We start from the raw sequence: 25,445 nt of genomic DNA on the forward strand, positions 1-25,445 counted from the left end.
ATTGTAATAAGCTTAAAATATCGGTTTATAAAATAGGTACGTGATAAAACGTACAAATATAGTTATATATCAACATATTAGTACATATATGGTAAAGCCGTAAAAGCAATATAATGTGACATATGTATAATATTATAACTAACACTCGAGCTGCAGCAGGTGCCGTTTTCCCAAGGACATATGCCCCCCTTCCACGTATTTATTTAATTAATTGATATTTTAAAATGTATTATAATAATATACCGTTAAGCATTTTATGGGTGTATAATAATATAGGTGTAAAATATATATTTGTTGCAGTCCCGTGCTGACATTGAGATTGGTGATGACTGTAGAGTAGACTGATACCGAATTTAAGTCTAGGGCCATATATTATACTCATAATTTATACTATTTTAATATATTTAATACATATATTACATAGGCTGCAGTCATAATATAATGTCAACTAAAAAATTATTAGGTATATAAATTGACTGTGTATAATGCATATGTGTATAGTGTGTGTGTGCGTGTGTGTGTATGCAATCTAACGCCGCGGGACATAACAATTAATTTTGCCTTCGAATCGAATAATTTTAAAATGTATCACGTATCATAATATATTATAAAAAATTTATTGTTTTAAGTATTCTGGGTATTCATTATACTTAATAAACTTTACGTTAAAAAAAAGAGCTATGTAAAGATTGAAAAGGAAAATTTCGGACGAGCGAAAGGACGCTGTAAAATAAATAATCGATTTTAAAACTTTAAAAAGTTGGGTTGACAAGATAACAGTGCCCACATTACAATATTGTTATATACATATCAGTAGCTTCTTAGAATAATAAAAAATCTATATTAAGAACTTTTGGAAAAAAATACAACGTACGACGACTATATGTAGAAGATAAATAACAATTGAAATGTTTAGCTACTTTTTTACTTATTCAGTGTTATTCAATTATTTATTTAATTGCTTCTATTTTTGTTAACTTTTTAAATTAGATGCGACGTATGCACTTCAACAAATATACGTTCTAGTATTTGTATATTATTATGTACATATACCTTACAGTCTTAGCAACGGCTGGTTAGAACGAAGGAATGAAGTAGGACAACGTGGGATGTATCGATAACAAACGACGTAGGTTTAGATTTTGAGCAGAACGTCTATGAATGTACATTGATTTAGAATGAAGTATTTTTTCAAGTTTTAAAGATTCTTTTAACCACGAAAAAAAATTTGTAAAGTTTTAGAGCGGTTTACTGCTGGCGAAAATAAGATCCAGTTAGTATTTTGAGGATCAAAAGTTCCCAAAAGTTTTTAGAACTGGCGAAAACTTGTTCCGGTAGATACCTAATGAAAGTCTTACAAACCGGAATCCTAACCGAAACCAAAATTTTTGTTTTCCTACAACCCGAACCGATGTTTTGCGAAGGTTCCAGAACGAGCGTGCGCAGCTGCAGTCTCCCTGCCAATATATTTAATAAAACAAGAACTCAAGCGTGGTCTTCTCACAGCACACTCCCATTGTCTCCAAGCCAGCCGACTTTCATATTTATTTAATAACATTATAATAATTTATGTGTACAGCTGTCTGTAGCTATTATATTACGGTTATACCATCGCGTACACGTGCGTTATATAGCAGGCACGCGCTCGTATATTATTATGCGTGCACAGAAGTCTTAGTTGGACGATAACTATATTTCTATATCGGTAAGCGGTGTAATAGACCAACATTTTGCGGAATATCCTTGTAGCACTCTATACTCCGCTCGTCTAAGCTTTAAACACTTATAACTCATAAACTACTCATTCGAATTTTGATTTTTATACATCGAAATATTCAAAAAAATATCTTGGTCCGGAATACGAAATTGTATGTTGTCATTCAAAAAAGAAAAAAAATTATAAAGATAACAATTGTTAAAAATATTATAGAATATACGTTTTTTTTATGTGTTTTAAGTATTTCGATTGGAAATAATGTAAAAAATATTTTAAGAAACATCAATAGATTTTTAAATAACGAGTTGTTCGATAAAAAAAGCATCCTTTATATTATGACGGTTATGAGCTGCCAGAGGGAGGGCAGTATATTGTATATATTATAATGATATAGTCAGAATATAACTTCTGTATATAATATTATATTTATCGCGAATACGTTTTAAACTGCACCTGTGTCCGTCGTCAGGAGTTATTTGCACATCTGTATGGGTATAAAATATAGTTACGACCTACCTATTTTCAGACGTTGAATATACGATCCACAAGACCACAAAACTGGCTAAAACACATATTTTGATAGTTTAATATTATTAATTTAACCTTTGACTTTATTGGGTATGACGATAGATATATAATTATTTGTATATTATTATAATTAATAATATTATGCTTTATAATTATATTATACTAGTATACTACCCAAGTTTAAACAGGAATATATGAAACATTGTGCTGTATTGTGCAACCTTACTTACTAAGCTGTTTATATTTTACATAATATAACATTGTAAAATATGAAAATTACAAATTCTAATAAAGATGCGGAGAAGATGTTATACTCTACCTGATGTAATAGTATAATATGTGTAATTTAAAACATTCCGGAAAATAGTATCTGAAATATGTACACGAAGAATGAAGATAAACTGCAAGAAAAGGTATCTTAATATTGCCCGTATATTCTGAGAAGGAAAAATTTGAATTTCATAGTTAATATTTCGTTATAACATAACATCACAGATTAACATTAATAACTTTTTACTGATTCTAGACATGTATTGAATGATTATACTAAAATTGTATATTTTTATATTGTCCTTTTGGTTTTTTTTTCATATACTTGTTTGATATTTCTGTTATAAGCACGCTACTTCAGTGGCACCGAAATATATAGGCATAATATAATGTATTCGAAGATACACACGCGACATCCCTAATCGTTGTCTGCGTTATTCAATATACAACCACCAGTCTGCTAATATCCAAGTATATTATTCTATTATACTTGACATATATACTCAGTAGTGCGAGTTAAACTCTAGCCCCCCTGCGTTTCTGTTTCAAAAACAAAAAACCACTGTGACAGTAGCATACTATAATATAATATGGTATTAAAAAAAGTCTGCACACATACATAAATAAGCTTATACACCATTATACACCAAGTAATGCTTTATAAAAACCGTTTCACGATTTTCCATTGAAACATTAACAAGCTGCTACATTATCTCGTCGTGTGTACTAATCTACAATGTATATATATATTATATCGGTATAGGATAGGTAGTGGGTACACATAAAATTATAAAGTTACCCCTATAAATGAAAAATATGCTCATCATGTATCCAATATTATAGTTATTGTTATAATAGCAACCTATATTATCTTGAACTCGGCGATATCACGAGATGATAAAAACTTATAAGTTGGTATTTAACGTACATTTAGTGTATATATACACCTGAGGTGTAACACCTCAATTACCTCTGCAAAATACTATAGAGCGAACACCTGCAGTTGTAATACAATATATAATCTATACGACTTCGCTACATTATAATTTTTAATAACGATGTTTATACACACAGAAAAATAACCGTATACGACCCGTGAATTAAGCATGACATACATCAGCTAAGTCACGGGACAAGTCGGCAACCGTCGAGCCGCTGTAGTCGGGCTCCTGACGACCGTTTATTTTGAATTGCTACCGGATATGACTTTCCGTTTACGAATATTATGTCCGGGGTGTCACCCCCTTCTACACGTTTTCCCGTTTTTACATTATTTAAACAACACCGGTAAACGGTGAATCGCGGCAGATCACCCTGTGCCACGTGACTGACCACTGACAACATCTAGCTCACCATCCCGAATTCCGAGTCTATCCTTATTATCACTGCTAACGCGTGTCGTGACCGGATTAAAATAGTTGTAAAAGGTTTTTTTACCCCGGCAACTTCGCGTATTCATATAATATAGTTTTATACACGAAATGACGAAATATAATAATAATAATAATAATATGTTGTTACTTGGTTTAATAGCTCATTGATAAGGAGTACCAAATATATATACATATATAAATGATGTATACATTGATTCAGGAGGGCGGTTCAGATCTTAATATTCAATTGTGGACTTATCGCATTGATATTATATAAAACATAATCATTTTAGCAATATTATTGTAGTGACAATCAATATAATCCGAGTAATCCGACAGTGAAATAATCCGTCCGTCGCGCGGTTTTGACCTCGCGCAAACAGTTTTCATTTATGTAATCGCGCGTACGCCATACGTATATTATTATTATTATTATATACGCATACCATCGCAAACGAGTTCAAAACGTTCACTTTTCTCGCCGCGCGGCAGAGGTGGTATTTATCATCTTATCACACGTACACACACGACGGTCTATATTGGTCGCCGCGCAGCGCACAATATCATCGTTGTGTATGGTATATTATGTATTATTGATAAATCGCATAAACGTATGTGCTATCGATAGTATATTGTTAAAATCTCGTCTCAAGGTCAATGTCGACGACCATGTACCGCACCCGTGTGCGACGACCATTCTGCCATTTCTGCAAACAATACTAATTTATACTTATATTACACTACCTGCAGCTATTAGGTAATATAATATTATACGTATAGGTTAATCGGTTTATGTAAATAATATAATATTGTTTATAGCATTTATACCTAACACCTCACGTCGAGCTTCGGCATCATGGGCACGTACCTATTACCTACCGCACATCGTTTCATCGACACTCGGCAGTCGAGTCGCCACTTTCGTCGTTTTTTCGTCCTGATATAATGCGGACCATTCCTCTCCCGTTGCCGTTGGAGTGTTAGTTGTCGATGGGTTGTAATCCGCGTATAAGCAATATAATATTTGCATTAAAATAACCGACGTTGTCGTCTGATGTGAGTGCACGTCACGATAAATATTAAAAATAATAATAACAGCTGCCGATGTCATGGCACGGCCATCGTACAGCGTTTCTCAGTGCACGGGAAAGTGAGCTAGTTTTTATAGCGCACCGGACAAGTAGGTCATCAGACGGCTGCTGCGGCGGCGGCGGCGGCGGCTGCGCTATGGCATTGAAAATCCGTATCCTGCTCGCCGCCGCAGGATCAAATCGTCCTGTTATTGTTTCATATACAGAGCGTTCGTCTCGACTACCGTAGCGGGTGACTATAGTTGTACGTCATCGACATACAACGACAACCTAACTCGGTTTTAACTAAAATGCGTTAATCTACGCAGAATAACGGATCCAGGACCGACTGTTGAAGAAGGGGAGAAATGTATGATGGGTAAATTATTATCGTACGAACCGCATGTTATCTTATAAATAATATATATTTTTAAATAAAAACGACAGTAATTTTATTTTCATTACAATAATCAGACAGTTTTTATTATTTTTTCTCTTTTTTTTCAATTCTCATATACATATAATAATTAAATCATACACACATATATATATTATACATATACACGCAAAGACCTTGGAAAAGGATAAAAACAAAAAAAATACAATTAATAATCCCAAGCTTAAAAAGGAAAAAACAAAAAAAATATTACACAATGCTAACAGTCATAAGCACACGAGAAAAAAATATTTTAAACTTAAAAAATAAACATTGGTACATTTTTTTAACACAATAATTGTTTTCTTCACATCTTTAAACATGATGATAATTGATAATATAATAATTATTAATAATAATAATAATATATAATTATATATAGTATATATAACAGAATACTAATTTAATATGTAATATATCAATATTATATTAATATATTGATGTTGGTTTTTTCGTATATAGTTTATTTTTTGATTGTATGATTATCAATATTTATATATATGTATGTATACATGTAAATGTATAATATTAATTTATACAGAGGGTTGCAATGCACGCGAAAAAAACTGTACTTAGTTAATTATACGATATGCCTACCGGAATTGATGAGGAAAAAAGTGGGGAAAACACAAAATTACCGTCTAGTATAAAGTTAAACACTTATACATATATGCATATTTACACACACATGCACAACACACCACACAAACATTTAAATATATTATATATAGGTACTCGACCTATTTTATTAAAAAAAATTTCCATTACTCTATGTTTTATTCATTTCTCTCAGTACGCGTTGATAGTAAATTATATAAGTATATCACAAGATGAGCAGCGATTTTTGTAACATACAAAAATCATGTTTTTCACTCGACGACACGTGTACTATAATTTATGTCTCATTGTGTTATAAAACACACACTCACACACACATTCATTCATTGCCCTTCAAACGTTCAGTTGATATTCGTGGTACAGAAATCTTAAACGGAGTTTTTTTAATTTAATTTTATTTTCTCATTTTACTCATAAGTGTCACGTGAAACTTTATACAGCTGGTACGGAAAGTCGAAATAATATGCCAATCAAACACGCCTCTTTTCTTTTCTGTGTAGAAATTTATAATATCTCACTTCAGCTGTAGTGATGGAAACAAATAAAATGTCTACAATTCTGTTTCGGCAAGACGCGTAGAAGTGTTGTTGGCGGTGGTGGTAGTGGTGGTGGCGGAAAGGAAATTAGTTTTTGGCTTGTATACAAAAAAAAAAATAATAATAATAAAATAAAAAACAATATTGCGGGTCTGAAAATTTGTACTGGCCAACTCGATTTTTATATCGCAAATAAAAACACAAATATATATAGTATATATAGGGATTGTTGTAGAAATATTATTTTTAGCAGACTACATACTTAGAAACGAAAAAACCAAACCGCGCCAGTCATAAAATAAAAATGGCTTGACACTTCCCTCAGTCTCAAAAAATGTATTTCGAAAACATTCAAAATGACGTATATATTATAATATATTATACTGTGTTTTTGCTTCGTAAATTTAAAATCGTATTTACAACAATAAGAAAGAAAAAAAAGAGGTCACTATTTTAACCATTATATATAATTATCAATACATAGTATATAAATTTATATACATATATATATATTATATAGGTAATGTTCAAAAAGGAAAACGTCAAATCGGTTTAAACCGTTAATAACTATATACCAGGATGAATATCATAGCTAACTATGATGGAAAAAAAATCATATTTGTAACTTACACGGTAAAATGTAATATGTACAGAATAAAATCAAATGCGATCCTTAAAATGTATATCACACTTGAAAATAAAAAGAAAAAAATAAATGTTTTCATAATAAATGTATTATATATAATTATACTTCTACATAAACATAAATATTTTATAATTTGATATATATATATATCATGCGGGTTGTCGTCGTCAGAAAAAAAATCGGTCGATTTATAAATTTGTACATTTTTGTTTTAATATTTCTCTCGTAAATTCAAAAAATAGTTACGCGGAAAACGTTTGTATAATAATTATTAAATAGAATAAAGATAGTATATATATATATATATATGTATAGAGAGAAAGAAAAATAAAAGCGTGAAATATATATATGTATATATATATATATAATGATATTATATAATTAAACTTAAACTCGTAAGGCCTAATATGTTATAGTAATATGTACACAAAGTTGTATTTATTGCCACAAAAAAAAAAATAATAATAATAATAATTAAAATTAAAACAAAAAAAATTATTAAAATAGGAAAACGATCACCGCACCTGTTTTGGTTTGCGTATAGAAACCCCATTTGTTTCCAATTGTTGATTATTTTTCGTGTTTTGGTCTAGAGATTGACTCTCGTGAGATCGAGTCGATGCGGTTACGTACGGCAACGGGGAGTGTGGTGGGCGGGGCTTGGGTGGCTTACGCTTCCATGGCCACCTGAGCGGGAGCAGGAGGTGGTGGCGTGGTGGTGCCACTGCCAACGGCGGACGCGGGCGTCGGCGACGGGGACAGCTTTTTGGACAGGTTGAGCGGCTGCTGGTGAGCGGCCGCCGCCTCGGCAGCGGCTGCGGCTGCGTTGGTAATGCCCACCTGGAGATTGACAACGTTCGGCGACGGCGTGCGGCGCATGACCATCGACAGCGCCGACGGCGGCGGTGACGCACACGACGAAGACGATGGCGACAGGACGCGCGCCAAAACGCCGCCACTGCTCACCGTTGACGACGCATACCTGCTGGTGGGCGGCGGTGGTGATAATCTGCAGCTGTTCTGGGCCAAAGCAGAAGTTATGACGGGCGTGTGTTGCCACCTGGTCGGTGCTTGTTGTTGTTGGTGTAGGTGGTGGTGCTGTTGGTTGTTGTTGTGGTGGTGGTGTTGTTGCGGTAGTTGTTGTTGGTAACCACTGCACGCCGTGTCCTCGCGCATTATAAAGTTGTGAATGTCTTCGGTGCGTTTGATCTGTTCCGCGGTCATCTTCGGCGTCTCGCGCAGCGACTTGGCCAGCGTCGAGTGCGTGCTCGACAACGACGACGACGTGAGGTGATGGTGCAGTTGCGGCGAATTGTGGTGGTGGTTTTGTTGGAGGTGGTTGAGGAGGGTGCTGTTGTTGTGGACGGTAGTCGCCACCGACGGTCGGACGGCTTCGGCCTCGGCCGAGTCTTTGGCGCTGCGTAGGGCTCGGAACTTTTTGTGCGGCTTGTACGCCTCGTCCATCAACGAGTTGGTGTCGTACAGAGGCGGAGCCTGGAGCACGCGCTTCAGCACCGGCATGTCCTCGATAGCCGCCGGATGGTGCGAGTCGGCCGACATGATGGCGTCCTCGACGGTGGACCGCGGGCTAGAGCACACCGATGTGGGCGCGCTGTGCGGCATCGGTCTGTCCAGCTTCTCCGTGCCCGACTCAATACCAGAGTCAGTCGGCGAATCCTGTTTCCGCTGATACCGGCGGCACGACATCGGCCGGACGATCACTTGGTGGTGTAGCTCGTCCGACGGCGCGGCCGCATGCCGCCTGATTGGGCACACAGCCCCGGCTAGCGTGGCTGCTAACAGAGGAGCACTGGCCGCGTGCTTGCTCGGACCGTGGTGGTATTCGTCCGAGCACACGGATTCTGTGCTGGATACTGAACCCAGCGGGCTCTTGACCTCGTCCAACATGGCCAGACTCTTCATGTCCTCCACGGAAGTGGTCTCGTCCGACCACGACGACGAGCCAGCCTCCTCCGGGCTCTTTCGGTTGAAGTCGTCGGTGCCGTTCATCATTAGGCTCCACATGCCACCGACGTTTTGAATGTTTTGATGATGTTGGACCGCGGCGGCTGCGATGGAAGTCGTGGTGGTGGTGTCCTGGTGCTGCTGGTGTTGTTGCTGCTGTTGGTCAAGTTGGTTTTGCTGTTCGGTCATCTTGAATGCCAACAGTTTTTCTGAGTGCAACGTGTTGAGCGTCCTCAAGTCGGGGATTTTCTTCAACAGTTCCTGGCACAAGCTAGGTCGGTCCGGGTGGTTTTGCATAAGTACCGACTGCAACGCGCATTTCAACTGTTTGTGCATACGTTCGATGAATTCGATATTGCGCAAGCCTGGGCGATCTGTTTTTGAAAAAAACAATAATAAAAACGATCTTTTAGAAAAAATATCTCCACAAAAATATTTAATATGTAATTAATTTAATAAACGATTCGTTATTCGCGTTCGAGAGAATAAGGATAGATCGACACTTACCGGCAGCGATCACGATGACGGCGTTGAATAGACCAATTTCCGAATCGTTTAGTCGCATTGCGTTCAACCTCTCGGCAAACTCAAACATGGAATCGGTGAGGAATCTAGCGTTGGAGTATGCGCAAACCGACTCTCTGCGCAACACTTGACCGTTGAGCGTCACCATGCTATTACACTGCGCAGATCAAAAAAAAGAAAAATCGAGGTCAATACATGCCGTAAACACAGTAATACGTAGATATACATTATACGGGTATAAGTATGAGTATAGATTGGTCCACAATCACTAAAAAACTTACCTCAGAATCGAACATGCAGGCCAAGCGAACTAGTAGCACCTCGAAAACGCCGGCTTTGAGCAAGGTCACCTGGTCGTCTTGGGCGAGTAGCCCGAAACCGGGTATACGTTTGGCGAACTCGACCACGCCACGTATAGCCGGCGAGAATCGCTTCGAAAAATCGTTCAACAGTTCTTGTTGTCCGGTGACAGGTCGTGGACTCGGGTTCAAAGGGCAAGCCTGCACATGGAAAAAAAAAGACGGTGTAGGATGAGTAAAGGTGCAATGATTTATTATATTTATCGTGGCCTTGATAGTGGCGGCGACGCGTCAAGGCCGACAACGTTATTAAAAATTACAATATGTATGTACAAAACGATAATAATAATAAGAGAGTAGTATCGGGTTTTCAAACGGGTTGCACCATCGCGCTCAAGCGGAACACAACGGCGTTTGAACCGCGGCGATCGCCACTGGTCACTGTGGTGCATTCGGGAAAATGTTTCGTGGAGGGGCGAGAGTGCGTGCGTGAGAGGCGTGCGTCACCCGCGCTACAGCAGTTAATAAAATAATAATAATTATAAAGTCGTTTAGGAAATTTCGGTGGCAACAAGGCCAAGGACGAAACGCGGAGAAATTGGTAATACGCTGTACTCTATCACTCGCGGTGGTAGCTGAGAGAATTAAAAATAACGACAAAATTTCAAAAAAAATAATTTAAGCTAAATAAAAAAAATTGAACTGAATTATATATGAATCTAAAATCACTCAACGCAAAACATGGCAATACATGATACGGCAATGTAAAATAAATTATTAAAAAATGTATAGTTTTGTAAACACCGAGCTGTGTACACAAACGTTTGCATACCAGCAGACCTTGTTGATTAATGCACAAAACACGTCGCCAAGGTTCTTCCTGAACGCGAACGATATTATTAGGTACACGTACGAATAACGTAACAAAATACGTACACATAAAATCTAATTTAAATAACGTAGATGTACTAGTGTTCTACTATTGTATGTAATAACTATAATGATAATTATTGTATAGTGAACTCACCAGTGTCGGATGGCACAAGGTGTAATTTGGCTGTTCGCGGGCTCGGGCCAACGTGGGCGCGACCTTGTCTGACGTGAAATCGCAAGTCTCTAGATGCGCCCTGACTACGCTGGCAACGAGTCGTTGATCGTCTTCAAGCTCCGCCACGGCGGCCTTCTCCTGGCTTTTGGAGTTACTGCTGTGTTGCATGGCGGCCATTATACGAGCCTTTTCCCGTTTTGGTACACGGCCGAATCGTACAGCTATAAAAGAGAAAAACACGGTCCGTTTAGAAAAAAAAATATTTATCAAAACCAAGCGCACAAAAATAGTTATAAATTTTCATTTTTTTTTTTTTTTTTAGTTAGTTTGTAATTTTATTTTATGTATCAGTTAATCGGTGAGAACAAGTAATATTTCAACGAAAAGAATTAAAGTAGGCTGAGGGAAGAAAAAAAAACCAGGTCACTCGTTCGTACGTTTTGTCGTGGAATCGCATTTGGCCAACATGATGATGCGACCGTCGTGTACGCGCGCGGATGTTACACTGTTCTCTACGGACGCCGTCGGCGCTGCACACACGAAACGAGCAACGGTGGCGGCGGCGGCGGCGGCGGTAGCGGTAGCAGCAGGTGCCGGGCAAATATCCTGCGCACTGTCCCTTTCGAGGAGGCGGCTGCAATCAACCACACTCGCACACACACACGGGCGAGCGCGCGCACATATTCAAACGTACCACCCACGGGGTTGTAGATATTTGCCCTTGACTCGTTATGCCCTTGAATCGAACCGAGCGAATCGATCCGGACAGCCGACGAAACCGCGTGATGTACGCGCGCGCGTGTTTATGTGTGGGCGCGAGTTGACGAAAACCAAGAAGACGAGGAGAAGAAAAATCGCGACGGTGAAAGTCAAACAATAATAATAATATAAAATATATATTAGCGCATTCGTGTCGGTTTTTTTCTATTATTTTTTTTTCACGCGGCTCTCCCGAGATACGATTTGGGTCGTCGCAGTCGCCGTCGTTCTCGTGGGGGCGCGAATGAGAGAGAAATTGGTACACAATTTCACTTTTACCGAGGTCGACTAGAAAGTAAGCGTACGACAACACGCACGAACGCGCGCGCAACTATAACGTTGCGCCCGGAGAGGGGACCTAACCGCCGACGCGCGGTACTGCGGCGGTGCGCTCGCGACGAAAGCGCGCTGTGGCCCCAAAAAAAAAACAAACACACGAGAGCGTGCACATTTTTCCCGTACAATGCCGCGAAACGCGTGTGTTGTCAATGCCGATACGGCTGTAAATTAAGGTTACACACAACGGCGACGCAAAAAAAAAAACAATTAAACCAGATATTAAATAAATACGTACGGGCGTTATTGGAGTAACGTACGACTCCGTTGCAGAGTATGTCCTTTAGGATGGACGCGTTTTTACTCATTTTGGTATAATAGTTTTAAAAAATACGATAATAAACAGAAACGAAAATTTTTTTTTTAAAACACACACTTTGTTATCGTATAATATAATATAATAGGTAAACCGTACTCGAACACGGCGCGAACGAACAAAAAATGGCACTACGAATAATCGCAATTATCCCGAGTTCGTTGACGACGACGGTTGTAAGTAACTATTGTCTGTCATTGTGGCGATCAGTGAAAAATGCCGAAACGAAATTCGAAAAAAAATTCGCACGGACCGATATCACGCGGTAGCAACACTGCCGGCGGTGCGCGACGCGACCAAGTTTCGGCGTACGACGGACGACATTTCCCGGACGAGACCGGACGAGCGTACGCGGTTCACGATCACAATGAGCCCGTTTCACGGCCACACGCCAACGTCCGCCACCGCGTTCGATTCGGCGGCGCCCGTTTGGTGGGGACCGGGCGGCGGCAGTGTTGTACACTCTTCGAGAAGAGAGTAGGGTCGGCGGCGGCGGCGGGTACGAGATGGCACGGCTCCCCCCCACCCACTCACCCAACAAACCACGACGACGACGACGACGACGCCGCCGCCGCGCGGTGAAACACACGCTTCGGTCGATCGCGTACCCTTGAACTTGGGTACGCGGCGCGTGCGGCAACGAGCGCGAAACGCTCAAAGACGACACTCTTCCCGCCCCCCCCCCGGTACGCCGTCACGGTACGGCGACCGACACCTCTCGGCGGTGGACAGACGAACGTCCGTCGACGACGCGCATTTGCAGGTTCGCGACACCGTGTCGTACACGATAATAAAAATAATGTATTAATGATAATTAACAAGCAACACGGTATTCGTGTTATTGCGCCTTTGGGGACCGCAATAATATTACCCGAGGCTACCACCCGGGCGGTTTGGACCCGATCGGTCGACGATATTGCAATATTATTATTATTACTATTATTTAGTTGTCGCGCACAAAGGCCGTGTCGTCGTCTCGAACGAGAGCGCCGTGCAAAAAAAAAAAAAAATAATACGAGTTTATCTCGCTAAATATTATTGCTCCGAGGTCGACCGATAGCGCGGCGGCGGCGGCGTACACTTGTTGTAGGCGCGCGCACAAGGTCGGTAACTCGGAATAATAACACTGATAATGGTATTGTAATAACGTCGGTTACAGTCGGGTACGTTATAAATATTATTACGGGTGTTGTTGCAGTCAGTCGGCTGTCGTGTCGCTCTTTTAGTTACTGTCCTCATATTTTTCGAACACTCCGAACACGCCTCCGCAGAGTCGTGTTATTGATACCTATTATTCTTATGGGATCGAATCGCGGATCGCGAATTTTTTCTCGTCGTCCACGGCGCACACCGGTACTGCCATCTGGCGGCCGGCCCGAGGCGTACGGTGTCGCGCCGCCGGGCCGCTAGAGGTCGCCGCCGTTCGACGCGAAACGACAGTTATTATTATTGTTGTTTGTATATACTTTTCTGTTATTGTTTTTTTTTCTATCAAACACTTATCGAAATAAAAAGTTCAATCCCCAAATTCAAAACGATTTTTTTTCAACCCTATACATTATTCTGTTGGAAAAAACACCCCTATACGGTATTGCATATTATTTTTCTTAATATCCGGAGGTGTTCGAGATCAGAGATTTTTCAATCGAAAATATATGGGCTTGTAAGGGCATTGTCGTAAAAAGATATCGTTATCTAATAGAGCCGGCCGAGTGAACAGTATCGGCGACGGCGGTTGTTGTGCAGTATATGGCTGGCGGGAGAGCAATGGGGCGGCCATCGACATCGAGAGTTGAACGAACTGCTAAAAAACAGGTCATTGCGATCGTTCTTTGTGTATGCGCATAATAAACCACTCAGCGGCTGCGTTACGTCATTGACCGATTACACACACACACATATATTATATTATGCTACACACATTGAGCGACAGATAGACCGGCCATACATGATACATTCATATATATATATATGTATATACATGTATGTATGTATGTATTTCTGTATTATAAACAGTATACACGTACATACTATGTATATGTGTGTTATAGCATACAAATAAAATGATATATGACGTTATATTCGGTATAACCGATATGACATCGTCGAGTGTGCCGAAATTGTTGAAAAATATGTACGTGTCGCAAAATGTGTGCACATAATAACATTATGCAAAACACGTAATTCCATTATTGACAAGATGACAAAGACCAATAATTAATATTATGATTTAGTTAATAGAGTAATGTGAGACGTCATTTCGGTGACGCTTAAAAATCACATTCAACGGGTTATAATCGCGACTAGGTCGCTGCTAGGTATAGGTCATGGAAAATTTTAAAGGTCCAATTCACATGTTATATTAATGAAAGCTATATAGACACTATTTATGAGTAAATTTAAAATTTTAAATAGCTGAAGGTTAGGCGTATGTATAGTCGGGCAGACGGGTTTTCGTAAATGTGTATAGTGTATATTATGGTAATTTTTAAAGTTATATGTTATATACTTGTATGTTATAATTAGTATAATATTGTGTTATCATCATTATTATGCTCACCATCTCGACTCATGCCGACGCTGATGCACTTGCGAAGTCGGCAATATTGACACCTGTTCCTGTTGATCCGCAAGATGTTGCACTGTTGGTTCTTGGTGCATGGTCGGTACTGGATCTTCTGCTGGATGCTCCGGCGGAAAAAACCCTGTAACCGATCGGTGGTCGACGTATAGTTATTGGACGAACTGGTCGTGCTGCAGTCGGAATCGTCCGTGTCCCCCGCGCTGGACTCGGCGCCGGAATCGCCGGCGCACCGCCAGCACGCAGACGACGTTTTTTCCGTACAAATTGGCGGCATTTCGATGAGCGTATGATATTATATATTAAATACGTGCGAGTATATTTTATATCATTAACAAATAATGGCGTAAAACCTATCTGATAGATTTTTTTTCACTATACTATATATGAGCAACAATTTTTGAGCGTGTAAAATAAGTGATCGCGGAGAGACTTGATATACCTATCGTAAAAAGAAAAAATTTTCGCCGCTTTTTCGCACACACTTTTAAACACACACACAATCACCAACGCTAACAGTTCGCGACTGCAGGCGCGTCTACAATATTGTAATATACGCGCCACACTACTCCGGTTGGCTTGCGCGACGGTTCTGCCGGTCGACGGCGGCGGCGGCTGCGATGACCCAATTGCGGTACGTTAAACTCGTCGCTGCCGCCGTAACACCACCACCTCCACCACAGTAAAAATATATATTTTTATTATTATTATATTATGCGGCTCAGCTCTGTTATAATAACGTCTAGAAAACAACGCGGCGGCGGGAGGAATGACTCCCACCGGGCGCGGGTGCAAAAAACTGCACGCACACGTACCTATATATATATAATATATAATCTACCTGACTATACATATATATATATATATATATTATGTACCTGCAAGTCGACAAGGCCCGTTATATGACGCACAGAAGATGCAGCGCGACTGCGGAATATTATAATATACTCGTGGTGGGGAGAAGAGAGCTGGTGGCGGTGCACAATATTATTATTATTATTATTATTATTACTATATATATATATTCATATTTGTGCGTGTTCATATACCTACATATACAAGTAAAAGTACATAACGGTGCGCGTTATAATACTGCAAATATATAATATAAATATAGGTAACCTTTTTACAGCATCCCCACTCAATGGCACGCGCGTATATACATCCAATATAGTTGAACAGCGGAGTCAACAACACTATGTGTACGAGTTTTTATCGCAAAAAAGCAGGGAAGGGGTGACATAACATAGTTATCTCGTTATCCGTTATTGTATTGCGATGACCGTGCCGTGAAACAATAAAATTTGTCGAAAAATCTAATGCGACTGCAGTAAATACATGAAAATAACGTAAGCCCCATTCCACCCGTATATATATGATATATACTATAATATATTATGTGTATACCTTAACATTTCCTGTTTTGACAGCAGTTTGTTCGACCGCACACTTATAATACTACACCACTTTATGGGCATTAGAATGCGTGCAATGGTGTATACTTATATAGGTGCGATAAATGCGGTATTCGATCAATGAACTCGGTGACACACGTATATACCATAGCCTTAAATTTATCACTGTGTATATACGATATACGATAATATTGTCTTATAATATTTGCACACGTATATAAACTGTATGCGTGTTCAAAATCACTATGAAACTAGAGCGTTAAAAAATTTAAATTGTGCAAATTGTATATTATATATTGTTTGCGTACATATGAGCAGGCATAACATGATAATGTTTATATGACAGGTCAAACGACACACGAATATTTAGTCAGTCGTGGGGATAATATTATCTGTGTCGTAAAAAAAAATATGCGAAGGACAAAATGCGATGATGAATTCATATAACATTATATATATATTTAGGTATGTATAATGTATATATAACATGCATATAACTTTTTTAATGTTGCGTGGGGAACGACGACGAGCCAGTCGTTTTATTTTTTTTTTATTATTTAATTGACAATTGACCTAAAACCAAAATAGTAAAAATTAAATAATAAACCGTTCAACCACCAGAATATTATAGGCGAGTAAGTTTCAGAGATACAAAAACAACCATCGTCGTCATCGATTATGATGGACGATTGAAAACGGATTTTGCGAAAAAAAAATGTTACACAGATCCGTTTTGATAAACATGCAAATAGAACACCATACACGTATATGCATACGGCACATTCGTAATATAATATATTATAATATAAAACGTGCGAGTGTGTGCGGTTTGTTGGCCTGGCGAAAAGTCATTGGCCTATGACGTCATATCGGCCTAATTTCATCACGAATACCCGGTCCGCCCTGGTTGCGGCGCACCGAGCGGTGTCAACGCACTCGGCGGCGGTGGTGGCCGGGTCATAACTCCCGGGGATTTCCGAATCACGCGAGAGAACGTCGTTGATAAACAAGTGCGTACATCGCATATATTACGATATTATTAATACGAATATGGATGACGAATAGCGTTAAGTGAAAAAAAAAAATACAGCAAAAATAACAAAAACGACCGCACTCGAGTGCGGGAGGGAGAAGGATATAATATCCTCGGTCGTCCGGCTGTGTGCGATATAAATCACTCTACTCGAATTTTTACAGTTATATGGGACGGAACACAAAAACCTAAACAACAACAACGACAACAACACAACAACGTGTGCGCGTTATGTATAATAGATATGTGTAGTGTATATGTAAGAATAAAAAAGGCTAACGGGATTCACTGCAACAACCCCCGGACCTCCGACGAGGTCAGTGACAACAAGTAGTTGTAATATTATAATAATATTATAATATAATATATATACACATACGTATTGTAAGCACGCGTGGCTTATACGATGATAAAGTAGCCCTGAACTGACCGCCCGCCGTTTGCGGTACTCGCGCGCATTTTTTTGTTGTATGTCAACCCTTATTTTTGTTTTTTGTTCTCGATCCCGTAATGTACGAGCAACGCGACAGGACGATAATGTAACGACAACGTGTCCTTCGAAAATGCCACCGCGTGCGGCGCCGCTAGGATAACGGTACAAAATAGTGGGTATAGGTCTCCGTGAAGACGTATATACAGTATACATGTACAAATGTGTAATATATGTGTATAGCATATTATTATATAGATGTGCACGAGAAATGCGAACAAAAGACAATGGACCGCCAAGCGTATATAACAAAAAGCCGCTGGCAAGATAACACCGTGGAGCGCGCGACGTGCAATAATAATAATTATTTTATTATTGGTTTCGTATATTGTTTTTTGGACTATGAGTTTACAACGGAACACAACCCGCGGGCTTTACTGGATCGCTATAAATTAATTTTTTGGCGAAATTCAAAAAAAAAATTTCTCGGCAAGGAAGTTACGGCATGTTATAATAATATTATATATACTTATGAACACATATAAAATCCAGCAGGCGGAAACGAGTGGTTTTGTATTTTATTTTTATTGTTATGATATATATATATTTATATAACTGCAGGTTTGTTGCACCGCCGAGTATATATAGGTATTATAACGGTGAACGCTGATGCCGCTACCGCGACGGAGGCGGCTACGCCGGAAGAAAGTGAAGAAGAAAGTAGACCGGTCCGAATAAGCTAGGACTTTCGCTGACGTCAAAGACGCGGCAGTACGCGCTATCCGTTACATCACGTCCTCCTCTTCCTGTCATAAAACACTATGTGTGCGTATACTCCTCTCCCACTATTGACGTAAATATATATATATATACATACTTTCCCCTCGAGTTTGACGAACTGCAGAGTTCAAAAAACCTATCCACCTATTGTGTGTGTGTATATTATTGTTATTAATAAATTTATACTCGCACGCGCATAAATATATAACATGATACACGCAACGTGTTACGTGAATTTTGGTATAATTATACTAAGTATAATTATTGTATTAAATATAGCTGTTATGCATGAATGTGTACTCACTTTGCATCCCTCGCAAGAGTGTACGCCGTAATGGAATCCGGACGCCCTGTCGCCGCACACTCGGCACAGTACCGTGTCACCGTCAAATTCTGAAACAAGAAAAAAACAAAAATTATACATCGCTGTTATTTTTTAATACAATCATAATTTTAATTGTTATCGATAAACTGCAATTTAGCAGACATTAAAAAATAATTTTAGCCGTTTTTTATCATAAATACATTAATATTATAGAATAAACACCGATCTAACCGGAAATTTCATTCAAATCCCGTCGGATTATTATCGTGTCCAGCATCGCGCAACCAAAACGCGTATCGATTATTTTGTTTATAACATAAAAACGCGGCCGTTAAAATTATATTCGCTGTCCGGAAATCGTTGACCCGTCGTTGTCACACACCTCACGATCGAACACTGAGGGTGTTTCGATGACCAAAGGGTGGCTGAGTGTCGAGGTGGCGCGAGGGATGCCGCCACCGCCGCTGCGCTCCGATTGGCGCTGGCGGACGGGGCCGTTCACGCCCACGACGTTCGGACGGGCGGTGCACGGGTTCATCGACCTTGACTTAGTTACCCGGTGGCCCGAAGGTCGGAGGATATTTCACCGCTGCTGCTGCGGTCGCTGGGCGTTTAAGTCTGTGCGCGAATAACACACAAACTATCATAATATAATAATACAAATCTCATTTTTTTCGTCCGGTGTATATTTTAATGTATAATGTTATAATAACTACAACGATTGTCGATTATACGTCCGCGTCGGGGATAATATATGCGTATATTGTGTTCGGAAAACGGATCGTCGTCCGGGTTAACGTCCGGTGGCGTCGATGACAACTGCAGTGCCAAATGAATTTACAAATGCGGAACATTATAATATATTGTTTAACGTGATGACTGGCGTGTCGCGTGTAGTATATGCGTGTAGTGTGTGTGATTATGTGCCTATACAATGCCGTTGACCCATTATAATATTAATTATTGTATTATATATTATAATTGCGTTTGGCGAATAATACAAAACACTATATGCGCACACACATAACGGACCGAAAAACTAACGGCGGAGCTAGTTGGTGTATATAGTGGTATTCGATGTGACCGAAAATCTTTAGGGTTGTCCTTCGAACGCCTGATGAAATGTGTGTCACATTATTATTATTATTATTATTATTATAAAATAATAATAATGGTAATATATAAATAAAATTACACATACGGCGGCGGTGGCGGCAGTTCGATAACCTGAGATTGCCGTAACCCATTAGCATTGTGTTACGCGAGGAGAGGCCGTTGCACTTTCTCCGGACCCCTCGCGCCGACCACCTAGCATTGGCCAACTAGTCCTAGAATTTCAGCGAATTCCCCACTACAATCGCACACCGTCCGCCACCCCCACCAGTCAACCCGTCAATCATTTGGTCGGTTTGTTTATTGTTATTCAATGATGTTTTTGCCACAGATCCATAATAATAATACGTAGTGTTCCAATCGCTACTATCGCTTTACCGCTTAAAGTGTGTTCAATATTAATATAACCTACATTATATAAGCTCGTTAACGAATGTGCGAAAAATAATAATTTGACATTTTGACGACGTTGACGAAAAACTACTATTGTTCGATTCTTTTGTGCTCTGCGGTGGAAATTTAAAAAACAAAAAATAAATTATTTATTTTAAGGGGCTGGTTTTACCCCCACCCCCTTATGACCTACCGTCATTATGTAAAATAGTAAATAAATATTGTCATTATCATCACACGTATATTTTACAACGGCTCGAGATCAGTTGCGAGAAGAGGCGGTGGACTGCACCAGCAGTGCAGGTTATGTATAATAATAAAAAATTAAATGGCCAGAGCGCCACCAATTGTACGGCGGGCGAGCGAAACGCGTGCTCCACTAATATTACTGCACGCCGTCGATGCCGCCGCCGCCGCCGTTGAGGCCGTTACGTAAGTAGCGACACGGTTACAGTCATGACCCAGTTGTGGGCCGTTGAACTGATCCCGGCGGCCGGGCGCTCGGGTCAAGCAACTCTCAAACGGCGCGCACCGCTCGCTCAAACGCTCAATTCGCCGCTTGTACCACGCGTATATGAGAGGCGCGCGCGCAAGAAGTATTATAATATATTTTAATTGGCCCGCAGCCCAGTTATATGCCACCGTCAGACAATACGCGCGCGCGCGCGCGCACGCACAATAATAATAGTTTACAAAATAATATAATATATATATGTATAGGTATAGTGTATTATGTGTACACACTGTATACACGCGTAGTATAATAGTATTTATAAGATCTCATTAACGGTGTCACGTTATCATTAGTAAATAATGTATTATATTGTTCGATAACTATCGTGGACTGGACGGGGCGACCAATTTTTTTAAATTTCGTTTGCAGTGTTTTAAGCATTTTTTGTATTTTTTTTTTTTAATATTTTAATATATCATATTATTATGTAAATGATATATTATGTCGGTTTAACACAAAAACAAAAACTAGGCGTAAAGCAGCCATCTCGAGGATACGACGACGGCCGTTGTAAAATAAAACACCGATTTTGCGCGGACTATACAGCGGCGCATAATGCGGACCGTTTTTTTTAACCAACGAAATGGTGGGGGCGGGTATAGTGTCCCGAGCGGGCGGTGCAGCGGGAAGCAGCCCAAGGATCGGTCGTTGACCGAGCGCCCGATTGTGGGTCAACGCGGCCTTGAGTGAGTCTGTGTCTGGTCGCTCAATACTGTTGCGCATGTGCCCGCCGGCCCATTTTCGCGCGCGCTCACACACACGCACTATTTACACGGTACGATTCGCCTTCGCGGTCGTTCGTAATATTCGTACACACACACATACACACACACAAACGCACGAAACGCTTATTATTATGTATGTATCATATACGCATATACAACAACAGTGAACGAGCTCGCACTCTAATAATATATACGCAACAAATAGAAGAAAAATAAACTAATTTATAAATTCAAAAAACGCGTTGAAATTATATATTACGTATAATTAATTTTCAACCGCCGTTCCCAAATCGAAAAAATCAAAATGTTATTATATAATACTGCGCTTTGTTTTTGTTTTTCTACTCCCTTACCTTGCTTATCCACCGTGACGTCCGTGCAGGTATCGTCTTCGTTGTGACTAATCATCATCGGAAATAACGCGTAAACCACGATAATCAAATATATATATGTCGATACGTAATGTAAATTTTATGTTGTTGACGGTATGTTCACGCGTTAAACGCCTTTACTTATATCTATTATAATACACATAGAATTTCTAATGAAATCGTTGTAAGCTATTCTCAATATTGTTATCAATCCGCGGCGTTCCGATCGTATATATATATATACACACACTGTTATTATTATTATTATCGTATATATTATAAATAGTGTACATGTATAGGTAGGTAAATAAAAGCACGTCGCGCCCGCGGTGCGTCCCGAAACGTTCTGCGTGTATGTATATTGTGATGGCGCGCGGGGACCACCGAAGCGGCGGCGTGCCGGGCGCGCTCGGCAGCAGGGTCAATGTCCTTCACGAGCGTTCCAGGGTTACGCCGCGGAGGGGGCCGAAACGGTCGTACCGAAGGGTTTGCTGAACGCCACCGCGGGCGGCCTAGCGGTTGACGTCATGTATACACTACACGCGCACTGCCTATATACACAAACACACATTTTTGTATATATTTATTTTTGTGTATACATACACCGCGCCCGCCCGGCCGCACACCCCATCGCTTAAAGTTCGCCCACCCTATACAACCCTTTGGGTATTTCATTCTCGGATTTCCTTTCAAGAGGAATTCGCAGTTTCGCACCCCTACACATGTACCGCGCACGAAAATACACCCGCCGTAGGCCTGGCGCGGAGGTGCGGGCACGCCCGCGAACTTTGCCCGATCGAAAACAACAGTAAAACAAAATGAGTGTTTACGCGCGTATTATACAGTATTTATACAACGCGCGCGGGTTATGCGCAACGAAACGGGTATTATCATTACATTTTTTATTATACCGACCGTCTTATAGAATAGTAAATTAAGTTACATCACTCTGTACAGTGGCAATCTGCAAACACACGCACACAAGTAGTACAGCTATATAATCTAAAACGAAATTGGCAAACTGTGTACATAAACTAAATATTATTATTGCTTTAAAGCAATTTTTTTAAGCTCATGTTCGATTATAATATGGGTTTGTGTGTGTGTTATCTGCTACGAGTAGATTATAATATGCATATAAATACAAATACAGATTACACGCAGTGTTGACCCGAAAACCTAAATTTCGTGGCTTGCTTTTATTATAATATAATTTATTACTATTATTGATATAAATTCGCAAAAAAAATAAATTGTGATGGAATAAATATTATAACGATCATTGCCAGGGGCGGGGCGTGAGTAAAATAAAAATATCACATGAACAGTACATTAAATTACTAAGTTCAGTACAGTAAATTTACAATACACAATCGCAAAAAAAAAATAAAATAAAAACTAATAATAAAACACCCGCCCAATTTAATAATACAAAAATATTTAATAAAAATCAAATCATATCGAGGTCAGTGTACTTTTCTCAAAGTTCACAAAAACATCGGGTCACACACACGCACAAGAAGTGTGAGGGGATGGCGGTGGTGACCATACAACGATATAGCCTGTTGTGTGCGTATATACAATTTATGTATACATAGTTATGTGTATGTTATGTATACAGCGTGTGCGTATGTATAAAAGTATACAACACAATATATATACACATAATGCGAATCACCGTCGGCGGTAGCGGCGCCCGGTGGCGTTAAACCGAAACAGAATGCACGTGACACGAAAAAGGGTTGATGAACTTTATGTGTGGCACGACGGCCGGGGAACAGGTCGGCGGCTGCGTTACCACGGTTACCACGGTAGATACGATTATAGGAGGTAAGCGAAGACGTGCGAATTTTTGAAGAAGCCCCTCATCGCCAATCGTCATTATGGGTGTACACTGTAGACATGCTATATAATGAATAACCATGCCATTGACTATATATATTATATAATACGTAATATTATTTTGTAACTATTACTATAAAAACCTACCAACGATTCATATATTATTATTATTTTTTTTAATAGCCCTGGATGCACCTATAGTAAAGTTTAGTGCAGTCGTTACATAATGCCACCTACCACCTATATAACATTTATACATTTACATTTAATATTATAATCCAACGATTTTTCCAACACCTACTCAACAATAATATAACAGGGTAAGAGTCATGATGTGCAAAATATTTTTTTATAGTTATAAATTAATAATTACTAACTGATAAGCAATATTAAATTTCTAGCGTGGGCCATAATAATGTTGCGTATACGGAGCGGTGTGATAAAGGAAAAAAAAATTAAATACGAACGGTCTCTCACCTTGCCAAATCCGGGTCACCGGTATTATATATTATATTTATTTATAATTTATATACATCGTTATATAAAGTATGCGCGCGCGCTCGCCCGTCATCGTTCTCGTGGAGATTTTTCCGCCGATATTCGGGTCAAGTCGGGCGGGGATCGGGGCGAACGGGACAGGGCATTGCTCTCGGTCACAAGGGCGCGCGTTATTCGGGTATCCCATGGCAACGGACATCGTTGAGAAGAATGGCGGACAGCCCAAAATATACATACACACACATGATACACGTATTGAAAATAAAAACATATCAAGGCCGTCGCTGCCGCCGCCGCCGTCGCACCGAAGGTTTATATTTAAAATTGGATACGAATCCCATCATAATGTATATAATTTATACGCGCGATTAACTATAACGACTAACGAGTGGGGTGTATGAAAACTATAACTGAATTAGAAAATAAGATTCATATCTTTGGCGAATATAATAAAAATTGACATAACATTCGGGATCATTTTCAATTATTATTATATATATTAGAATTTAGAACTAGGTCTACACACAAATATATATATATATATATATCATTTATCTTTATACGCCGAAGTTCTTTAAATACCTATACAATATATATATATATATATATATATCATAATTATGTCCTATTATTGTGAATTTTTATTTAACTGAACATAACGGTTTAGCCGAGTTTTCACTTTGGTCGATGACCTCTTGCGCATTGCATACACGAAAGTGAAACTGGTTCGAAGTAACCGTACATAAAAAAAATGATAATAATAAAAAATAATATAATACTTTCACCGGTATCGTGGAGAACTCTCACTTTTTTAACGCGTTCCTGCACCGGATCTCACATAGGACTTCCTCTCGCCCCACCCACCCATCCTACTCCAAACACGTCTAAACCGCAACACGCGCGTCCCGTAACGAATCGTCCGGTCGTCTCGTTTCCCTTTTACACCCGAAAAATATCAGTTTTCCTGACATCCCTCTCCATCG

General features: G+C 39.6%; 1 protein-coding gene across 1 annotated transcript in view; it reads right to left on the minus strand.

The window, feature by feature from the left end:
- Positions 1-5,364: 5,364 nt before the first annotated feature.
- The window catches only part of LOC132921086 (ecdysone-inducible protein E75), a 38,629-nt gene continuing 18,548 nt past the window's right edge, over positions 5,365-25,445 (minus strand). The window contains 8 exon segments of the mRNA XM_060983921.1: positions 5,365-8,481; positions 8,483-8,554; positions 8,557-9,533; positions 9,667-9,841; positions 9,966-10,184; positions 11,011-11,252; positions 15,003-15,147; positions 18,986-19,074. Coding sequence (XP_060839904.1) covers positions 7,864-8,481; positions 8,483-8,554; positions 8,557-9,533; positions 9,667-9,841; positions 9,966-10,184; positions 11,011-11,252; positions 15,003-15,147; positions 18,986-19,074 — 2,537 coding nt within the window. The 3' untranslated portion in view covers positions 5,365-7,863.

This window comes from Rhopalosiphum padi, chromosome 2, assembly GCF_020882245.1.
Source record: "Rhopalosiphum padi isolate XX-2018 chromosome 2, ASM2088224v1, whole genome shotgun sequence".
Lineage (NCBI taxonomy): Eukaryota > Metazoa > Arthropoda > Insecta > Hemiptera > Aphididae > Rhopalosiphum > Rhopalosiphum padi.